The sequence below is a fragment of the Epinephelus moara genome, chromosome 20 (genome assembly GCF_006386435.1).
Source record: "Epinephelus moara isolate mb chromosome 20, YSFRI_EMoa_1.0, whole genome shotgun sequence".
NCBI lineage: Eukaryota > Metazoa > Chordata > Actinopteri > Perciformes > Serranidae > Epinephelus > Epinephelus moara.
The window spans coordinates 29368969-29388464 of record NC_065525.1 but is presented as its reverse complement, the minus strand read 5'-3'; the positions used below and the strand labels follow the sequence as shown (position 1 = coordinate 29388464).

Sequence of the window (19496 nt, the reverse complement as noted above, 5' to 3'; positions counted from 1 at the left end):
ATGATGTCAGATCAAAGGGGATTGGCACGTTTGGCACGCGTAATGGAAACCCAACCTGATTTGATTAAACAGCTGCAAACTAGTGAGTTCACATCCCTCTCAGCCAACCACAAACAACCACAGCATCAGATAGGGAGTATATATTCAGCATCTGTCATCTTAGAAAAGTCAAAAGAAAAGAAACAGAGTGAGACTGCAAGAGAGAAAGAGAGAGCGCATGCACGAGAGAAACCCAACATTGATTTACAATTGTGGTGACCTCCTCCCAGGCCACCTTTGCATCATCAGCCCGTGGAGGTCTGCTCGCAGTTCCGTATATTCGTACACTGCGAGCAGACCGGGAAAAGCGGCGGACCTCCGGGGAAGCCTGCTCCGTTCTCCCCGCAGTTAGGGACCGTTCGCCACAGTACTGCTGCTGGGCAGGGTGGAAATAAGTCCTGCAGAGTTTCAGAGGACCTGGAGAATGTTTTAGGATAGTAATAACATTATATAAGATAATCATATTACAAAGATAATATAAGATTTACAAAATATACAAATCCCCCCCCCATAGTTTCCCAAAATCCTGTGGGAAACACTGCCTCCCATGTCACTATTTACGTCACATGCTGAGCTACAGGTTTTGTTACTTGCTCACGCCCCCATTACCCAGAAAAAGGCACATTCTGTATAAACAAAAGTAGGTAGGCGGCATTTTGCTACACTCCCTGATTTTGCTTTAATACTGCCAATGCTGAAAGAAGACTGATTGGGCTTTCCTGCAAATTTGCACAACTCCTGTTTAAAAAGGGCTTATGTGTCAGCCCTTTGTACACTGCCTCTCGCCCTGCGTCAGCTAGGATACCTCCAGCCCACCCACGACCCCCAACAGGATAAGTGGTTATAGAGAATGAATTAATGAATGTCAACGTAATTATAATATCATAGTTTATTGTATAATGTGCAGCCCTACCATGAAATTTGGGACACATAATCATGGTGCCCAAAAGGATTAAGAACTTTGACTATCCCCATTTAGCTTTATCATCAGGTCACATTTTAAATTTGGTCATTACTTTGGTTTATCAGGAGAGACCTGCAAAACTAATGACATTTCATCAGCCTCAGCTGTGCTTGGTTTAATGCTAAATGCTAATGTTAACACGCTAACGTTAGCATGCTAACATTAGCATTTAGCTCGAAGAATAGCTGCACCAGAGTACATAATTACAGAGCAGCTAGCATAGCTTCAGACTCATGTTAACTTATACCTTTGATGGTGTATGTATGTGTCCCTCTGTCTGCAGCTATTACCACATACTGCTGGACCAATTAGCCTATTGTTTTGTGTGCCCATTTATGAATGTATGCTCGAGGGTATCTCATAACTGTGGTGATTCAACATAGTTGAAAAACCTGTTTTATTGACCGTTTCATACCGTCAGTCATGGCTGACTCCTCACTCCTCTTAACCGGCCGGTAGGGGCCGCAGGTTTTCCGGATATCGGCTTAGCTCAAAACAATCAGCCTTACCTGTTGCAGGCATGTTGGCCTTCGTCATGGCTCGGAGATTGATATCCAGATACAAGTTTAATCTCATTTTGAACCGGAGCGTCTGCAGCTTGATTCCATACCCGATAAGTTATGATCCACTAAAGCTAGATACGTTACGAGGTGAATTGGTCTCCATTTTGTGCTAGCTTCCCGCCATCGTGACTGTAAGGGAGCCGGGAAGGACCTAATTCCACCAAGCGCAGCAGAAACGGAGCTTTTACCGGCTTGATTTTATAGACTTGCAGATTTTGTTGATAAGGTAATTTTTCTACGATATTTGTACTTCTGCCATGAGTAAGTAAGTAGATATGTAGTTAAATTGTTCTTGTTTTTCTGCCTGTTTTAATAGTGTTTATTTCTTTCTTTTTTTGTGCATAGTCTACAGACAAAATTAATACTGTTAAAAGTCTTAACATGATTGACATGAATCAAAGATCTGTGGCTGTATTTTATTTATCAAAATTACATTCATTCATAATTTCACACCAGACTATCTATATTTCACATAGTGCCTGCTATGAGAAGTTGAACACACATCAAAAATAGAGGAGGCATGTATATTTACAGTCTGTGCCCTGGGAGACTTGCAATCTACTGAGGGCACTTTTCCAATTTGTTCATGCTGTTTTTAATAAAGTAGTAAATGTCCATCTGCAGCCAGTGGGCATGTGATGAAGAATAAAAAATAAAAAAAAAGACAGAAAAACAGACAGACAACATCAGAGTATATAAGTCCACTCGAAGCTGAATTACCAACAGGACAAAGCAGGCATCTGCATCAGGCCCCATATTTTATTTAGCTGTGTTTACATGGTGCATCGTCCTATATATGAAACTGTGAGAAAACCAAGGGCAGGTAGTATTTGTTGATTACTGCCTCTCCAGTCTCTCCATGTTGTCTGCAGTGTGCTTTTAAGAGGTGGTGGATTACATGCACAGAGAGCAGGAGCAACAGGAGGTCAAAAGGGGTCTGAAAGCTGATTTTTGTATCAGTGCCCCATAGTGGGTTCATTTAATACAGCTTTAAAGAAAAGAGATCTAAACACAGAGACATACAGACCAATACCAGACATCACATATGGCATGCAGACTTAAAATAGATGATAAATTATGTTATTAAATATGCTGGCACTGTTGTTTCTTCAATAATCAAATCATCAGAGCTCAAAGCAAAAGGACCATATGTTGTAAAATCTCTCAAATTATTTCCACTGATTAGGATATTTAACTGCTTGTCCAGTGGCAGTGGACATACAAGGCCCACTACAACCATTTGACTAACATAATTTGCTTGTGGATGCACCAGAGGGATGAGCAGGCTGTATAATTACTCTCCAGTGACAGTGTATCATTGTCACCGTCAGCTGGCCATGTAATGGAACCTCAGAGCTATAAAAGACAGTGATTCACCCCACAATCCTCTTACACCACTGGGCTGCCAGCCTTTAACTCCAAGCATCACTGTGGCGCTCTGTGGTTGCCTAGCAACTAAGGGAAATTGGAGGTGCCTTTGAATTAGGGCATTTTAAGAGGTGATTTATACGAGGACCTTGATGATAAATGTTGCCATAAATCTGAAATTTTCCGCCGGCCGTCTCTATGAATTCGTCATTGGAGGTTCTAATTCTGGTCACAGACGCCTTGGCGTCACAGCTGCAGGTCTTGTGCCTGCTGAGGTATGAGGCTGTGGCTCTTTGCGAGGTGCAGGCTACATTTTTATGTTATGGTGCAAAAGCAGAGGAAGGGAGCATGGCCTGTTTCCATGACACCATAAACAGGAAATGGGAAGGGCCCAGTGCTGCCAGAGGAGTCTAAATCAGTGTGGAAGTTGCCAGAGAGGTCAGAACTTTCCCATAATATGAGTTCAACACACAAACAACACTCATGTACGTATGGATTTATAATCACACACACACACACACACAACACAAAATGTTAACCAGCCATGCATAATGCTAATTCTATCCCCACACTTCCCACTCTCTTCTTTGTCCTCTGGGGAGTGAAAAAAAAAGTCCCTCTTACACCCCCTCAGTAGGAGAGAGCAGGAGTGAAGCTGCAGCGGTCCTTTTGGTGGCCTCCTCCGTGCAGGTCCCATCCCCTACGGTCACCATGCCAACCTGTGTGAGGAGGAGGCTTAGCTGCGGAGCCCAAAGAGACTTGATGAGGTCCTGGGATAATTAGCAGCTCATTATGGAGCCCAGTGAATAGACCAACGAGCTCCAGGAGCCACAAGAGAGAGCGCATTGGAAAACACACAGGATAGGAGCGCACATCAAAGGGAAGCGCTCACTTTTCAGATCACATAATACAGAGGAGAGGGAGGGAGAGATTGGGGAAGGAAATATTGCTCTCCATTCACACCTACAAATATAGCTCATAATCCCCATTTTTAAGCCTGTGTGTGTGTGTGCGTTTGTGTGTGTGTGTGTGTGTGTGTGTGTGTGTGTGTGTGTGTGAGGGTGTGTGTGTGAGGGTGTGGGTGGATGTGTGTGTTAGTCAGGATCTCTGCGTCACACCAATCTGAGTATTTCTTCTCCCCCAGAGGCCCTTAATTGCTCCACACATGCACAAAACACAGCCCGTCCTACACACACACACACACACACATATGCGCACACAACTCACGATTCAACTCTCAAACTTAAGCACTCATAAAGTACGGGAACACTGTGTGAGAGCCAGAGATCCCCAGTAAAGCTATCTGTCTATCATCCCCATTCCTGTTCCTGTATCTTGCCGTGTGCCTGTGCCTCTGTTTGGCATGCAGGCAGGCACTAGTCACGCAGACTAAACCGTGCACACCGCTGTGCCAGGTGACCCATATTGCAGTGCGGCTGAGTTTAACCGTGCATGAGCTTCATTTTGTCTGGATGTGTGTGTGTTTGTGTGTGTGTGTGTTCCTGCTGCTCCCTGACATTGATATGCAGCAGTAATGTTGATGCTGTATTGTTGAGTGTGTGTTAGCTGTCATTTGAAGGTGATATTTCACACTGTGTGTCATTTTTCTGTTGTTGTGGCTGTGTGATGTTGTTAGAGCTGTGTGCTGTTTCATGCTGTACCAGCTCAGCTGAGTGATCGTTAAAGTGGCTGTAACTGAATTTAATCCATCTCTCTGTAAGCCTCAGCATCCTGTGTGCCACAATTCACCCTGATGGGAACCTCTTCAGTCACAGTTACAGTCTACAGAGAGCACTCCCGTTCACAGCGTGGAGTACAGTATAACATAGATTTAATGTTGATGAAAATGTATAGACATGTGGAGCTTTGCACTCTGAATAACTGTAGTCTCTATGTTGATTTGTAACAACAGCAGAGGGCGCTACTCCTCCATATTGTGGCATTACCACCACAGGAAAGTCTTTGCCTTCTGTGAGGCTGCAGTCTTAATGTTTGCAGTTACTTTGACAGAATGGAAATCAATAATTTATATGTAAAACACACACAAAGCCTGGCGGGTACCATAGAGGCTGTTAAGATGCAGCACACTTCCAATATGCTGTCCTGGTCTTTGTTGTGTCAACAGTGCAGCACCTGCACCCTCTAGTGGTGGTGGAGGAGAGAGTATTTAGCAGCAAGAGACAGCAAATATTTGTCGTATTCATATTAATGGAGTGTAACTTTTTAGAAACTGCATGCGTGTTGTGTCTTTCTAAGGGTTTATTATTCTGTTGCAAATGCCTGTAAGCGAAAACAAAGACATTGTCAGTTGTATAATGAAGCGTGTACTCAGTCTCTGCTGTGAGGTTTCTTGAGGAAGTTTCAGTTAAAGGGAAACTAATGTATTTTTCAGTCTGGACTCTGTTTTCCAATGATTTTCTGTCTGAGTGCATAATGGAGATAACAGTTTTAGAAACTGGTCCAGTTCTGAGAGAGACCGCTGCAGATGTAGTGGTAAAATGAAACAGCATTACACCAGTGGTAGCGTCCCTGTACTGGCTGCCTGTCAAATACAGGATTGATTTTGAGGTTCTTTTTTGTTTAAGGCCATACATGGGCTGGCACCCCAGTATATTGCTGAACTTCTCAGCCCCTACTCCATCTCCAACAATCCTCAGAACAATGTCTTTTAACTGTCCCTAGATCGAGGCTGGTGGGTAAAGGAGATTGTGCCTTTGCAGTAGCTGCTCCAAAGCTTTGGAGAATCTTAAAACGTACATGTTGTCAATGGCCTTTGGTTGTTTGTAGTGGTGTTTTATAATCATTCTGTTATTTTGTTAAGCGCTTTGGTCAAGTGCAGTTGTTTTTAAATGTGCTATATATATAAACTTGATTTGATTAAAACAGGCTGCAATGTAATCTGAATGGGCAACTGTGCACCATTAATATATGTCCATTAAAAGTGCTTGTTGTTGCCACTGACAGGCTCAGATTGTTTTTAGAACTGTCTGACAACATTACGGAAAAGACCCTGATGAGAAATGTAACGTCTTTCTGTACCTTTTGCTTGATCCTATGTGTTTGTTAGTGTGTGTAACCAAGTCTTGCTCAAGGAGAAGTTGTTTTGAAATCTTACACTTTTCCATATCATTGAAATCAGCTGAATATTCAACCATGACACTGAAAATCTCTTAGATAACATTAAGTTACGCTTTCTGTGCTTCAACACAGGAAACTCTTCCTAGCACTCCCAGGCATGTCCAGTGTCTAGCGCAGGCGCCAATCGTGGCCTGTGGACTGATTTTAAATGACTCGCAGCTTGTTGTTCAGAATATACTATATGTGGCCCATCACACAATATTGGTTAAACAAGCAAGATCACTTTGCATATTTTTCCATTTGAAGACATGTACCAAGTAGGAGCTATGCAGGCAGAACTAATGTGTCTTCATAAACAGATGGTAAACAAACAAAGTTAAATAAAATTAAAAAAAAAAAATAAACACCCTGATGAAGAATCTCTGGTCAAAACAAATCGGTTACCCATGTATGAGTAAAGGATTTTTAACCACAGCCAGAGTGCCTGGGATGCATTTTAGGACTGCCTGCCTATACTACGGACTTTTACACTGAGTGAGTTGGCCAGTCATTGTTTTTTATCTTTAAAAAAAATAAAAGTTTGGACCCCACTAAAGGCCAATTCACAGTTTCCACGTTAGTGTGTCCACGAGAGTCCATATAAAGTAAATGTCATTATCTACATATGTCCACGAGGGTCCACACAGACCCATATGCTGATGTCAGTGTACAGCCCATTTTTTTGTGACTGCACAGATTGTATGCATAGCAAGCACATGCTCTAATCTCCAGTTTCATACTCCACTCCAGTCCAAAACACTGTGGCCAAGCCAACTGCAGCCACGTCGCCATGGAGAAGTTAAGTTTTAAGTTGGATATTCAACAGATATTCACTCAAAACCCAGCTGTGTCTTCTTAATTTCACTTTTACCCATGTTGGCAGTGGGAGGACAGTAAGCTCACCTCCTCCTGTGAACAGCTGGGAGCTGACACGGACCATCAATTGTCCCATCAACAGAACCACGTGCCGGTCCATGTCCATGTGACTGCAGCTGTCTGTGGACATTCAATGCGGAAACTATGTCCAAGTCTTAACATTCCACAGTTGTTTTTTTGCAACTGACTGCAAGTAACCTTTTGCAATACTTCTCCATGTGTGAAGCTTGGTCACAATAACAAGCAGACCAGTGACAAAACATCTAATTTTTAAATATATAGATCCTTTCTGTTATGTGGTCAGAACGTCTAAAAGCAACCAGAGCCTGTTAGTGGATAAAAGAGCAGTTTTAATTAAAACAAAATTAAAGATGCACAGTTGCCACTACAGAGGTTACATTACAGCCTGTTTCACTGCTACAGCTGCAGAGGTCTCTCGCAATACTGGACCAATTTCAAAAATTTCAAAAAACGTGGGAAAATAGGGTCCAGGTTGAAAAAAGAGAGAAGAAGTTCCCTTTGACATAATACCATTTGCTTCCTTTTTTTAACACCAGTGTCATATGGTGAAGTAACCTCTTATTTCTGACTGACGTCCACATAACTGAGACTTCTCAATACTGGAATATGTAAGAAAAAAACATGACAAATACAACGTTGATTAAAAAGGCTTGTTTAATTTAACAGAACGTGTCAGACAAAGGCACGTAATGCATGAAAACACAACTGATTGATCACGTAGTGCACCAGAGATGAAGAGAGAATGTAAACCACATCTGTAGTTCTGTAAAGTAAAACTTCCTCAAATGTGTAAAAACAGGAACAAAAATATGATACAGTCAGTAGAACAACAGGAAGACGACAACAAACGTCAACACAAACACATTATTATGGCAGACAAACATTAAAAAGTGGTCCGTAGCTTCATGTGAGATCATGATAGGCAATGTTCGTAAGACAAATATGAAAAATAACACATTAATCAGTCCAAGAGAAATTGGCTCATAGATCATCACTTAGAGCCTGTAACATGCTCCTCTGTCGTCATTGGAGTACTGAAGGCTGTTTGTTGCTTCTTAAAAAAAGGGAAATGCATTTTTCCTCAGAAAAAGGCCTTGTATCACAGTATAACCCATCGCCTCTCAATCACATTATTAGTATAAATGACAAACATTTGACCCAAAAGACATAAAGAGAGCCAAGTGACAAACTCATGTTTGTGCTGTATGGGTGTGTGTGCATGTGTTCCTGCTCTGCAGAGCTGGTGTGTGTTGATATAACCACAGCACCAGCACGGTAATGCAGTGGGATTGATTTTTGGCCCTTAAGAGAGGAGACAGCTGGTCTTTTCCGAGCCCAGCAGTGGCTTCAGTGGTTATGGATCTCTCATGCCAACATTAATGACACTTCCTCACCCAACCCCCCTCCACAGCACCCTGTCACTGTAAAACATCGACGTGTAATGTACACTCCTAAATGAAACATTTTAAAAACAGTGCTCGTAGAAATCAAATATATTGCACTTTAAACATCAGGAACAATAAACAGAAGAACTTTAAGAGATGACTGACCACACAGGGCAGACAAGGCAATAAGAAATTAAGAAAATGAACACATGAAAAAACAGAATGACCTTTGCCTCTGTGTTTTAGTCTGTAGATTCTTCATTTAACGGAATAGTTTGGGGAAACGTGCTTTATGATTAGTTTTGCAGTTAGAGGATTTAAACCACTAAATATGAAGGTACAATCATTAGCCAGTTAGCTTAGCTTAGCGTAAAGGCTAAAAACAAGGGGAAACAGGTAGCTAGCCGTTTCCTATATTATGTCTTCTGTACTTTTACTCAATATTTTGAGAGCATAAGTGCGCTCACACTGAGAAGAATGGCAAAATGCAATACACTATGAGAAACAAGATTGTGCACTCATGACAGTCAAAGAAGTTTGAGTGTGCAATGTTGGACATCTCTAAACCTCAATGGTCGCCATGTTGCCAACAAAGCGCAAGGGGCTTGACCACAAACACATTTCAATCTTGTGAAATGTCGTCCGTCTCCCACAATAAACACCAAAGCATTGTAAATATGCTGCATATGTGTATTTTTCACTACCACTTTACTGCTGTCAGATATAAGCCATAAGTTTGTTTATGATGTTAATTCTGTAATCATTGGGTACCACAAACAATATTGCTAATGCTAATGTTAGCTTGCTAGCTAGCTAACAGCAGCACATTTTGTCATCAGGTACTCCTGTGTTGTGGCATAAGCTATACGATCTAGGGGCATAGTTACGTTTGGTTTTTATGTATGCTAACTTTGTCTCAATTATACAAGAGTTTAGTGTTAGGTTTGTGGGCAGACGTTTGATAAGCTGTACAAATTAGCAAAATGCGGCAGCTATCGATGACTCAGTAACGTAGATTAGCTGGTGATACAGCCAGCCAGTAACAGCCACAAACATTTATAATGTACCGTGAAAGCGTTCATTTTTAGTTCAATAAATAAATAAATACAAAGGAAGACAAGTGAGCGAAAAGCAGATACAGTAAACATATATTTTGGCAAGTGACTTTTGCTAGTTCTGTGGCAAACAAAAGTTTATATTTACTCGTTTTGTGGGGCAAGATAATCTTCACAGATTTACACACTTTTATTATTTCTGAAGTATAAATGCAATCGCCAGAGGTAAAAACCTAACGTTTGGCTAGGAATGGACTACGGTCGACATCGCCACCGCAACAAGGTTGCAAAGATGTGTTCAGCGCAGTTTGTCGTGATGACGCTCTGTAGTCTGATTTAGCTACTTGTTAGCAACCCTCTTTTTTAAGACACAAAGGTTTCAAGATTTACGAGTGGGTATTACGGACATATTTTATTTCGTAGAACAAAATGTGGAAGTCTCTAAAGCTTGTGTTAACTTCAGACCTCATTTCAAGCACAACCAAAAACCCATTGCCTTCAAGACAAGGGAAATGGGAGTGCTAAAACGCTAACTCATTTCCGGGTTTCAGGACTCATTGCTGCAGCACTCTATTGGAGATAACGCAAGGCTTGACTGCATTTGCCAAGCAGAAGAAGAAAAGCTGTCAAATCTTGTGACCGTCAAACAGCCGCGTTTGATTCGAGACAATACTACCCTGACAAATTCACATACTACACAAGTGTTTATGCTAAACTAAGCTAACTGGCCGCTAGCAGTAGCTTCATATTTACCTAACATTTATATGAATAGTATCAATCTTTTCATCTAACTTTCGGGGTATTTCCCAAAATGATCAACTATCCCTTCAAGGGTGACATTTCATATCTGTGGCCAACAAGATGCAAAGCTTGAGGTTTTGTTTGTGTTGTTTTCAACCGTCTGAGAAATGTTAAAGTCGAACTGAAGCAAGAATAATCATTTGCCAAATTTGACCTCATCTACTAATTAATTCCCAAAAAACTGGGGTAAAGATTAGTCTCATGTGCATGTCTGTCCACCCTTCTTGATCCTTGAATTAACTTTATGTCTTCTGATGATTTAATGTCAATCCTTAAAGAAGTAACAAAACTAGTTATATAAATATTATTTTAAAGGTTAAATGAAAAATGTTAGCGACACACATTCAAGTTCTAGACAAGAAAAAAAAAATCACCAAAATTTCATTTCAGTTTGATTTTAAAAAACAGTGACCTCTGTGAATGCATGGTGATCGTGTCTTCTGACGATTGTACAACCAATCCTCATAGACAGTCCTATCCTGACAACAGACAGTGTCCATGTTTCTGCAGTGTTATTTTCAGTGTGCACGCTTTTCTATCAGGCAGGCACCAGCAGCCTGTCTATGGCGTACTGTAAACGGTCCCAGTTCTTCCAGAATATGGTCAGAAAACAAACTCCCAAAAAGGTAGCTACCACATGGTGCCGGCTCCTCATCATTGGAGCGGCAAACTTGGCAGCGGTGGAGACGCACACCAGGATGACAGTGATGATGGCCAGCATGATGTTGATGCTCTTTCCCAGCAGGACTCGGGCGTCACGGCTCTCGAGCTGGACCGTCTGCTGCTGCTGCTGCTGGAGCTCCAGCTTGGACACACGCGTCTGACACGACTCCAGCGCCTCCTGCGAGAGATGGAGAGAGACTTTGAGGGTCTGAATGTTTTCCAAATGGCTAAAGGGCATTATGCTGACCTTTTACTCCTCAATTATTCAGCTTCCATTAGAAGATTAATTACATTTCAGCAGAGAGGCGCAAGGACAGAGAAGATGAATGTCAAATGACAAAACAGACTTTCATTTTTCTAACGTCATCTAATCAAGGAAATCACTACACACAGACAATTAATACCTTCACGTCTAGATGATAATGGCCTCATCTCTTGGAGCTACGCAGAAGCCTTATTAACAGATGTCAGACAAGCTTCAGTCATGTTGAGATTTTACTTTAAAGGAACACTTTACCCCCCCCAAATGATCTTTCATATATCAATTACTCAACCCATGTTATGTTGAACTCATGAAAGAGACTGTTTTTCTCACATGCCTCCACAAACGCAAAATCCCCAAACTGAGAAAGTTCCTGATGAATTGATGTCACAGGGGTCCGCGTTTAACAACCACAAAACTATATCAAAACATCCGTTTACAAACTCTCGCATTACTAATGCAATATAATTCAAGTCTCATTTATCCAGTCATATGATCAGTACTTCCCAAACAGACAGCGCTTTCTCATGGGAAACTGAACTGAGACTTGTATATCATCTCTTCATAGCCAGACCTCATTTACAAAAACTGTAATTTTACCTCACTGAACACAGGAGCTGCTTGTTAATTGTTTTTAATGAGAATGAAGCTTTTTGCTCACTGTTTTTGTGCTGCGACGCACCTTGCATTACTGTGCTCTAGGTGCCTGGCGTTTTTGTCAGAAGGCTCTGAACTCCTGGAGTTGAAAAAACTTCTAAAACTACTATATACCTGTATGTCCCTGGCCCTTTCATGAGCCTGGTAGGCCACCCTCTCCTCGATGCTGGCCAGCTCCTGCTTCAGATTAGTCATCTCATTTTGGTGAAGTTCTGTCAGGTCGTTTAGTTGGTCTTCCAAGCGCTCGTACCTGGTAGATGATGCAGAGGTATTAGTAAAAATGATAATTTATAGGCAGATATAAAACACACTGTGTATATAGGGCTTCTGCTAATGTTAATGTGATTAATTACATCTGTCATTTACTAAATACGTATCCCCAAATTCCTTAAGTGCTGTGGTTGTTTACATGTTTTAGTTTTCATTATGTCTGTTCTCAACCTGGATAATTACATATTGGACTTCAAGCCTGGTGCTGTATTATGTATGGAGGACAATGAAATATTAAAAAGGAGCTGTAAACGGCAGTCAGAGCTTTAACACAGCAGCAAATAGCTATTTATATAAATATAATGGAGTAACGGCGTCCTGAGAATGAAGTCATGCTCCATCTGTGTCTGTTGTAATCCTAACTGTTCATTGTTGTGGTAACCAGTCCTGCGGTGCATGCATGTTAGTGCATGTGAGTCCATATGAATCCCTGTGTGTGTATCCCACTGGCCAGCTCATCGCCACCACTCTGCACTGTACTCACACAGCAGTTACTACTAATACCGCTATCCCAACCCATGCTGTCCTTGCAGTACCCTTGTGTCCATCCTCTGGTTCTCCCCAAGGTTAACAATGCTAGCTCAATGCTGCTGTTAGCACTGTTCTCCCTGCTAGCACTTTTAGCTGCTAGCCGCCAGCTGAGCGAGCTCCATGTTCAAAACCATGTGCAGACTCTAAATTATGAATATGAATGTCATATACAGTTCCTTGACGTAATATAGACATACCTGTATCTCTCCTCCTGCAGTGTTTGGCTGATGATGCCATACTCTCTCTTAAACTGAGCCTTTATCTCCTCCATGTCCTCCTCCAGCTGGCTCTGGGCTTCTTTGATCTCCCTCACCTCCTCCAGGGTCAGGGCCAGTCTGCTGTGGGTGTCTCCCCCGGCCTGCTGGCCCTGCACCTGCCCCGCTGACACTCCTCCCCCTGCTGGGGCCCCGTTACTGTCTGCTGAAATTGAGGCGCTCCCTGAGGAGCACTCGTCATCACTGGGATACTTGGGCTTGCCCACCAGAGAGGTGCTGCTGCTCAGCCCCTTTCCTGTGCTGTCAGTGGGCAGCGGTGAGGAAGCATCCAGCGTGGTCTTGAGGTGGGCGATGTTGTCAGCACTGCCAAACTTGTTCCTGATGAGGTTGGCGAACTCTCTGGGTTTGCTGAAGAAGAAAGGAGGGGAGAGGGAAACACCTGGACCGATGGTCTTGATTTTGTCCATGGTCGGGTGTCGGCCGCTGCCAGTCATGTCCCTCAGCAGCTCTCTGGGAGACTCTCTGGGTATGGTGCTGTGTTTGTGTGCAATGGACGGGTGAGGGGATGGACTATGGAAGATTTCACTGTCTTTCATCTTTCGATGGTACTGCTCCAGCTTCTTCTGCATCTGGGCAATGTTCTGAGCTGACTTCTGGTTCTTCTTCTCAAACACCTGCTTGATGCGCCCTACCTGCAGCTTGTCCGCGCTGTTCACCAGCTTCAGGTACTCAGCTACGTTCTCGTCCCGAGCCGTCTGCTCAATCTTCAGCTGCTCGGTGACTTTAAGTATTTTCTGCTGGAGGTTATCCAAGCAGGAACGACTACGATGGACCTCGAAGGCCAGAGCGGGACCAGGACTTCCATCACTCAGATCTAGGTCCAGATTGTTCTCTGAGGAACCCCGACGCATCGACCCAGAGATGCTCGGGAAACTGCCCTCAGAACTCCGGTCCTACAAAGAGAAGAAACAAAGATTAGACTCTGTATTAGATTTGGTGCATTTGCAGAGATGATCTTTGGAAATTTGTCTAATTAGTAAAACAAGTCATCTGGAAAATGTTAACAAAAACTACATTTCCAATTTTATTTCCAATTACAAATAAGAGCACACAAGAACATATTTTCTAGTTTTGACTTTCATTCCTCTTGGTAATGAAACATTATTTGATTTTATCTCACAGAACCACCTTATCTTATCACAGAGACAGGGTGCTTATTTAAACCAAAGGTCAAATGAAGGTGAACAGCTTTGACTGGCGATTACAATCTACAATTGCACACAAAACTGCATGTGTGCACAACAACAGTGGAGGCCACTGTCACCCTCATTCATCAATGAATGGTTTGGATAATTAGGTTAAACTGGAGCAGGGTTGTTGTTGTTTTTTTTCAATTTGATCTGCTGATGTTGCTACACCCCATGGACTCCACTGTAGCTGTGTGCAGTTGCTGCTTCCTGACCCAAAAAATGAAACTAAGGGCTCACTTATACTCAACCTTAGACATACGGACATTGATGCAGCCTTGTGTCTCTTAACAAAACAAAAAAAAAATAAGCAAAGAAAAAACAACACAGACGTCTTTGATCTCATCAACAAGACATGATTTTTTTTAGACACAAGGATGTAATGATCATCAAAAGTGTGATTCGGTGCTAAAACTTGAGGCAAAGTTGATGCAATATAAAAAGTCATACAATTTTTAAAAGCACTAGAGGCAGAAGTGACATATTTCCCTATAGAAGAACATTGCAACACTAGCAGGACATGTTATTAGCAGCAGCAGAAAAGAGGTTAGTGCTTACATGTGTAAATATTAATCATCCATTGTTATAATTGATTACTGAAAGATCTATAGGTGTTAAGTTGTTGCCCTCTAGTGCCTATTGACTGTACTTGTGGTATCTTCAAGGTCCCATGGAAGTATGAGTATATGCAACGGACTTGGGTGGTATCAAGGTATTCCAATATATCAGTAAGTTGCTGATTTACATTTTTGTCGAGGTATTTTTAGCGTATGATGTCGTTCATTTAACCTTTTGTGTTTCTTGTGTTATTGCCACGTTGGTGTATAATGTTGACTTGTTGAAGTACTATGTTGGATGTTGTATTTTTATGGCTGCAGTATGGGTGTAGGGCCCAAGACAGAGTTAATCTTGATCTTGATCTAGATATATGTCGGGGTATTCAGAAATCCTGAAGGTGGGGTGCCGGTGGCTTAGTGGTAGAGCAGGCGCCCCATGTACAAGGCTGTTGCCGCAGCGGCCCGGGTTCGACTCCAGCCTGTGGCCCTTTGCTGCATGTGACTCCCCCTCTCTCTCTCCCTTTCATGCTTATCTGTCCTATCCATTAAAGGCTAAAAAGCCCCAAAAAATATCTAAAAAAAAAAAAAAAAGAAAAAGAAAGAAATCCTGAAGGTATAATTACCTATACCTTCAAAAATACAGACACTTTTTTTTCTATCAAACTGATAACGGAGATGTTATATGGAGGCGATGTATTGTAGTGCACATTTCATGCCACCAGAGGTCAATCTACTGGTGGAACAGGCAGCTAAGCTGAGAAAGATGGTGACTGTGAATGAGGGGATAACGGAGCTGATGTGTTGATATCTGCTGCGGCAACAAGTGTCAATGGGTCCTCTGGCAAGGGCGCCTATTTTCCATTTATTACTCTCCCAAAAGTATTTAAACCAGGCAAGACTTGTCAAATTAGGCTAATTGCATATTAGAAACACAGCATTGTGAGTTAGACAATGACATACACGCTACAAGGACTTCTGTCACCAGTAGCTCAGGTTTTACATTTGTTTTTTGGTTGTTTTTTTTCTTTACACAAATACCGTCATATACCGTTAATCCTGGTGAAATGTCTCTTAGGTATGACGGTATAAAAAAACCACATGCTGCCTAAGCCTACCAGGCAATAAAACATTTCCTTTAATGCATTCTTTGATGTGTCTGACTTTGCTCTTGTTCATATACAGTTATTCCACATGGCGACCGGCCTGTGCTGTATTCTGCTTGTCTGTTGTTGCCACAGTGAGACCATCTGGGTGTGTATGTAATGCTCTTATTTGGCACATCTGTTATGATTTAGGAGCCAAATTTTAATCCTGTTTGTTCACAGTATAGCACACAGTTGAGACGGATGACAAAAATTCAGATAACAGCTATTAATGTGTGTGAAAGAAGTGGAGCGTGCACATCTAATGTAGGTCAGTGATAATGTCACACAGGGCCACAACACTCAGGAAATCCCTTTTCCAGACATTGTCCCCAATTTTTACAGTAAATTACCATTTTCCTAATAGAGGCTTAACATTGCAGTCGGTTTCTGACTGAGGTGTCAATAGTTCACTGTCAAGCACAGAAGTGTGGGGTAGACTTGAGGAAGTGAAACAGGATAAATATGGCTCAAGCAAGCAAGTTTGACTACGACAGGAAACCTAAAGACGTGACATAAAGAGGAAACTGAAGACAGCTGTGAAGACAGAATCTAATTAGGTTTCAAAGCAGCATTTTTAAAAGAGAAGTTGCAGTTCAATTGTCCTGACTCCGCAGTATAACAGCAGCCTCACAAGCCACAGAACCGTGCAAGTTTATCACAGTACAACGCCCATGTAATGACAGGAGGTGTAAGCTGATCAAGTCTAACACAAAGTGTTGTACAACAAGCACCATGGGCTGTACAAAGCTGCACTAATCCTTTACAAATGTAACACGGCTAGTTTCAAGCAAATAAACAGATCACAGCTAACTCAGGCAGACTTAGGGCTGAATCCTGCTTAGCATTTCCACATCACTACGTAACGGCTGCATATCACAAGCTACTTAGTACCTTTACAATTGACCAATGCATCCACAGCTCACCACACACTGACACTGCTCGACACATGATGGTCAGGTGGAACTCAAGACAGGGTTTAACAATAACAAGGTGATTAAGTATGACTGGACGTACACTTGTGCACACACACTGAGTAACACACTAAACAACAACACATTCTCACTCAGGAGGATTTAAATTATCTAGTTACACACTCCCATTTACGAGCTGTTTAAACGGTGACCTCATACTCAACTTGTCAAACTTGTTCGTGAGTGTGAAACAGTGTGACACAGTCATCTCTCACGTCTCCATTTACTCCTAGAATGTGGTTTCACTTTGATGTGCAACACAGAAAGGCTTTATACTTGTTTTTAGTCATGCTATAGTGCCGTGGCTCTGGGGACGGCAATGTTTGTCAGTCTGTCTGTCTGTCTGTCTGTCTGTCCACCACTTTGGTTCAGACTGAAATTTCTCATCAACTAAGCAATGTAGTTTTTACATTTTACTATGGACTGTAATTTCACACAGACATTCCTGTTCCCCAGAAAATGAATCCTAATAATTTTAGTGATCCCCTGACTTTGGGCATGGTCACATATCAGTTAATGCAGGCAAGCGACTATTACCTGGCGAGACAATATTTATGCTGAATGTGGGCAGTGCCCGATGTGACGGACATGGAAAACTAGCTTGCTAACTTATGTTAGCTAGCTTAAAATATGATGTTATCTGTACAATTTCCATTTTCTTACGTTCCATGGACTTCCTCCAGACTCACTGCCATGTGTTGCAGTTTGTATTTTTCATGGCCAATATCAAACAATATCGGCTGGTTAAAAACAGCAACAATCAACACTTCTTTGCTATTGGTTGAGGTTGCTACCTCACCCGTCAGACATCAGAGTTTAACTCCACACGATGCGAAGATGCGAAATTGCTTTGCCACCAGAAGCAAATGCTTTAGCCACTCTTTTGCTCGCATTAAATGTAAGTGATCTGGAGGTGAGTATTCGCCAATGTTTGTTTCACTCATGTGTGACCATGACCTTTTCCTGTTACACTATCATATGGTCATAATTTCAAATTGTCTAATACTTTGGTTTAAGACCACATAACTAATGTCACTCATGTAGGCCTCAGATGTCATTGTGTTCAGTGCCAGTTATCAAATGTTAGCATGCTAACACGCTAGACTAAGACGTTAAACCATAGACTGGATAAAAGGACGTAGCCACCGTAACATCACCCACTAGTTTACTGACTACTGTACTCCTATCTTTTTTTGAGCCCGAAGTGACCATATTTGGACGAGAGGGTGGAGCTGTTGAGGAGCAAGGGTTTGATATGACTGAGAACCCAAGGACACCACTGTGGTTGCGACTTGTCAATCACAAGTCAGCCACAGCCTAAAGTATACCCTGCTTTATCGTATATTTTGCTCTAAATGGGACCATCATTTGCAAGCTTTAACATTAATGCTGTCTTAAAGAAGACTTTAAACTAGCGATTGAGACTGTAAACTTGTAAAATGTTTACTGAAGTAATAAATCAAATGAGAGGTACAGTCATTTTCTCATAAACTTCTATGCAATAAAAGCCCCTTTTACACTGCCAGATTTTCCGCGAATGTTCAGCCGTTTTGCCGGCCAGCTGCGAGCGTTTAGACACACAGAGGCGGAATGGCGAGTTGATCCGATGTGCCCAATTTTCTGCCTCATAGGGTAGACATATTGGCGCAACACTTTTAGTTTAAACTAGTCTGAGTGGGTGGGAGTTTGCTGCAAAGATCAGCCTCTCATTGGGCGGAACGAGCCACCCGCTGAAGTCCCGCCCTACCACCTCCGGTTGCAGTTTTTAAGACGTCCTTTACTAATTTTTGCGGTGTTTGATCTTGCGGGGATGTAGCCATTTTTTGCCATGGTTCGCGTCCTGTAGGCGATATTTTTGTGGGCGTGTTACACCAAAACCTGTTTCCCCCCGGCAATATTTTTGCAAGCGCACCGTTGCTGTGGCACCGCCAAGAACGATTGTGATTGGTTGAAAGAAATACAAGCAGCCGGGGCGTTTTTTTCTCCAATCTTAAAGTGAGAGTCGGCCCAGCCAGACCTTTCTTTTCTTGAGAAAGGTCTGGTGAGCGAGACTAAGTTTAAACAGACCGAGGCGCAGTGTTGCCAGGTGGGAAATGTAGGATTATCGTACCAGAGACTCAAAATTATCGTATTTTGAGGGAAATTATCGTACATCCGTCATAACCAAAAAATCTATCCTACTGATGCACTATAGGCAATTATACAGTTAGTTTCGACCGAGTAATTTGATTGGACGAGAGGCATTCTGTCCGTGAGTGCTGATATAGAGTATAATATCACTAGGACATGTAACAGTAAAATCACTCCGCTCACAGGTGTTATAAATATAAATACAACCGTTAATTAACCAGCTGTCACACTCGCTACAGTGACGCAAACTGACACTAGCGTTACACCAAGAATATGGATATTTTCCCCAAAATTACATTTGAATTAAATTATGAATGGTCGTCAGTAGAGGACGAGGAAAAGGAAAGCCAGGACTCTTCTGTGCAGACCTCCAGGTGTGTTTGTATAACATCAGCCGACCTCAACAAACTGGAGAGGAGCAAAAATTAAGCGAACACGGTCAGGAATGATCAATGATCATCTGATGAGGTACCGATGAGGATGAGGGAGAGTGGAAGCTGAATCCGGCCGTGCCAACATCCAGGTTTGCCAACGTTTCATCAGCCGAACTGGACGAAGTTACACAGTTGCAGATCAATGTAAATACAAAGTAGCTTGTGAGTTCCTGGCGTGTGTGCTGCGTTGCCTGGCAACGGACTGGGGGAAATGTTTGTTTTCGC

The 19496-nt window shown here is 42.2% G+C and overlaps 1 protein-coding gene across 1 annotated transcript in view; it reads right to left on the bottom strand.

Moving 5' to 3' along the window:
• Window positions 1–7584: 7584 nt before the first annotated feature.
• LOC126408151 (transmembrane and coiled-coil domain protein 3-like) overlaps window positions 7585–19496 on the bottom strand; it is a 25479-nt gene continuing 13567 nt past the window's right edge. Inside the window, exons 2-4 of the mRNA XM_050073548.1 lie at window positions 12770–13740; window positions 11886–12021; window positions 7585–11030 (exon numbers count right to left, since the gene is read on the bottom strand). Coding sequence (XP_049929505.1) covers window positions 10728–11030; window positions 11886–12021; window positions 12770–13740 — 1410 coding nt within the window. The 3' untranslated portion in view covers window positions 7585–10727. The remainder of the gene's footprint in view (window positions 11031–11885; window positions 12022–12769; window positions 13741–19496) is intronic.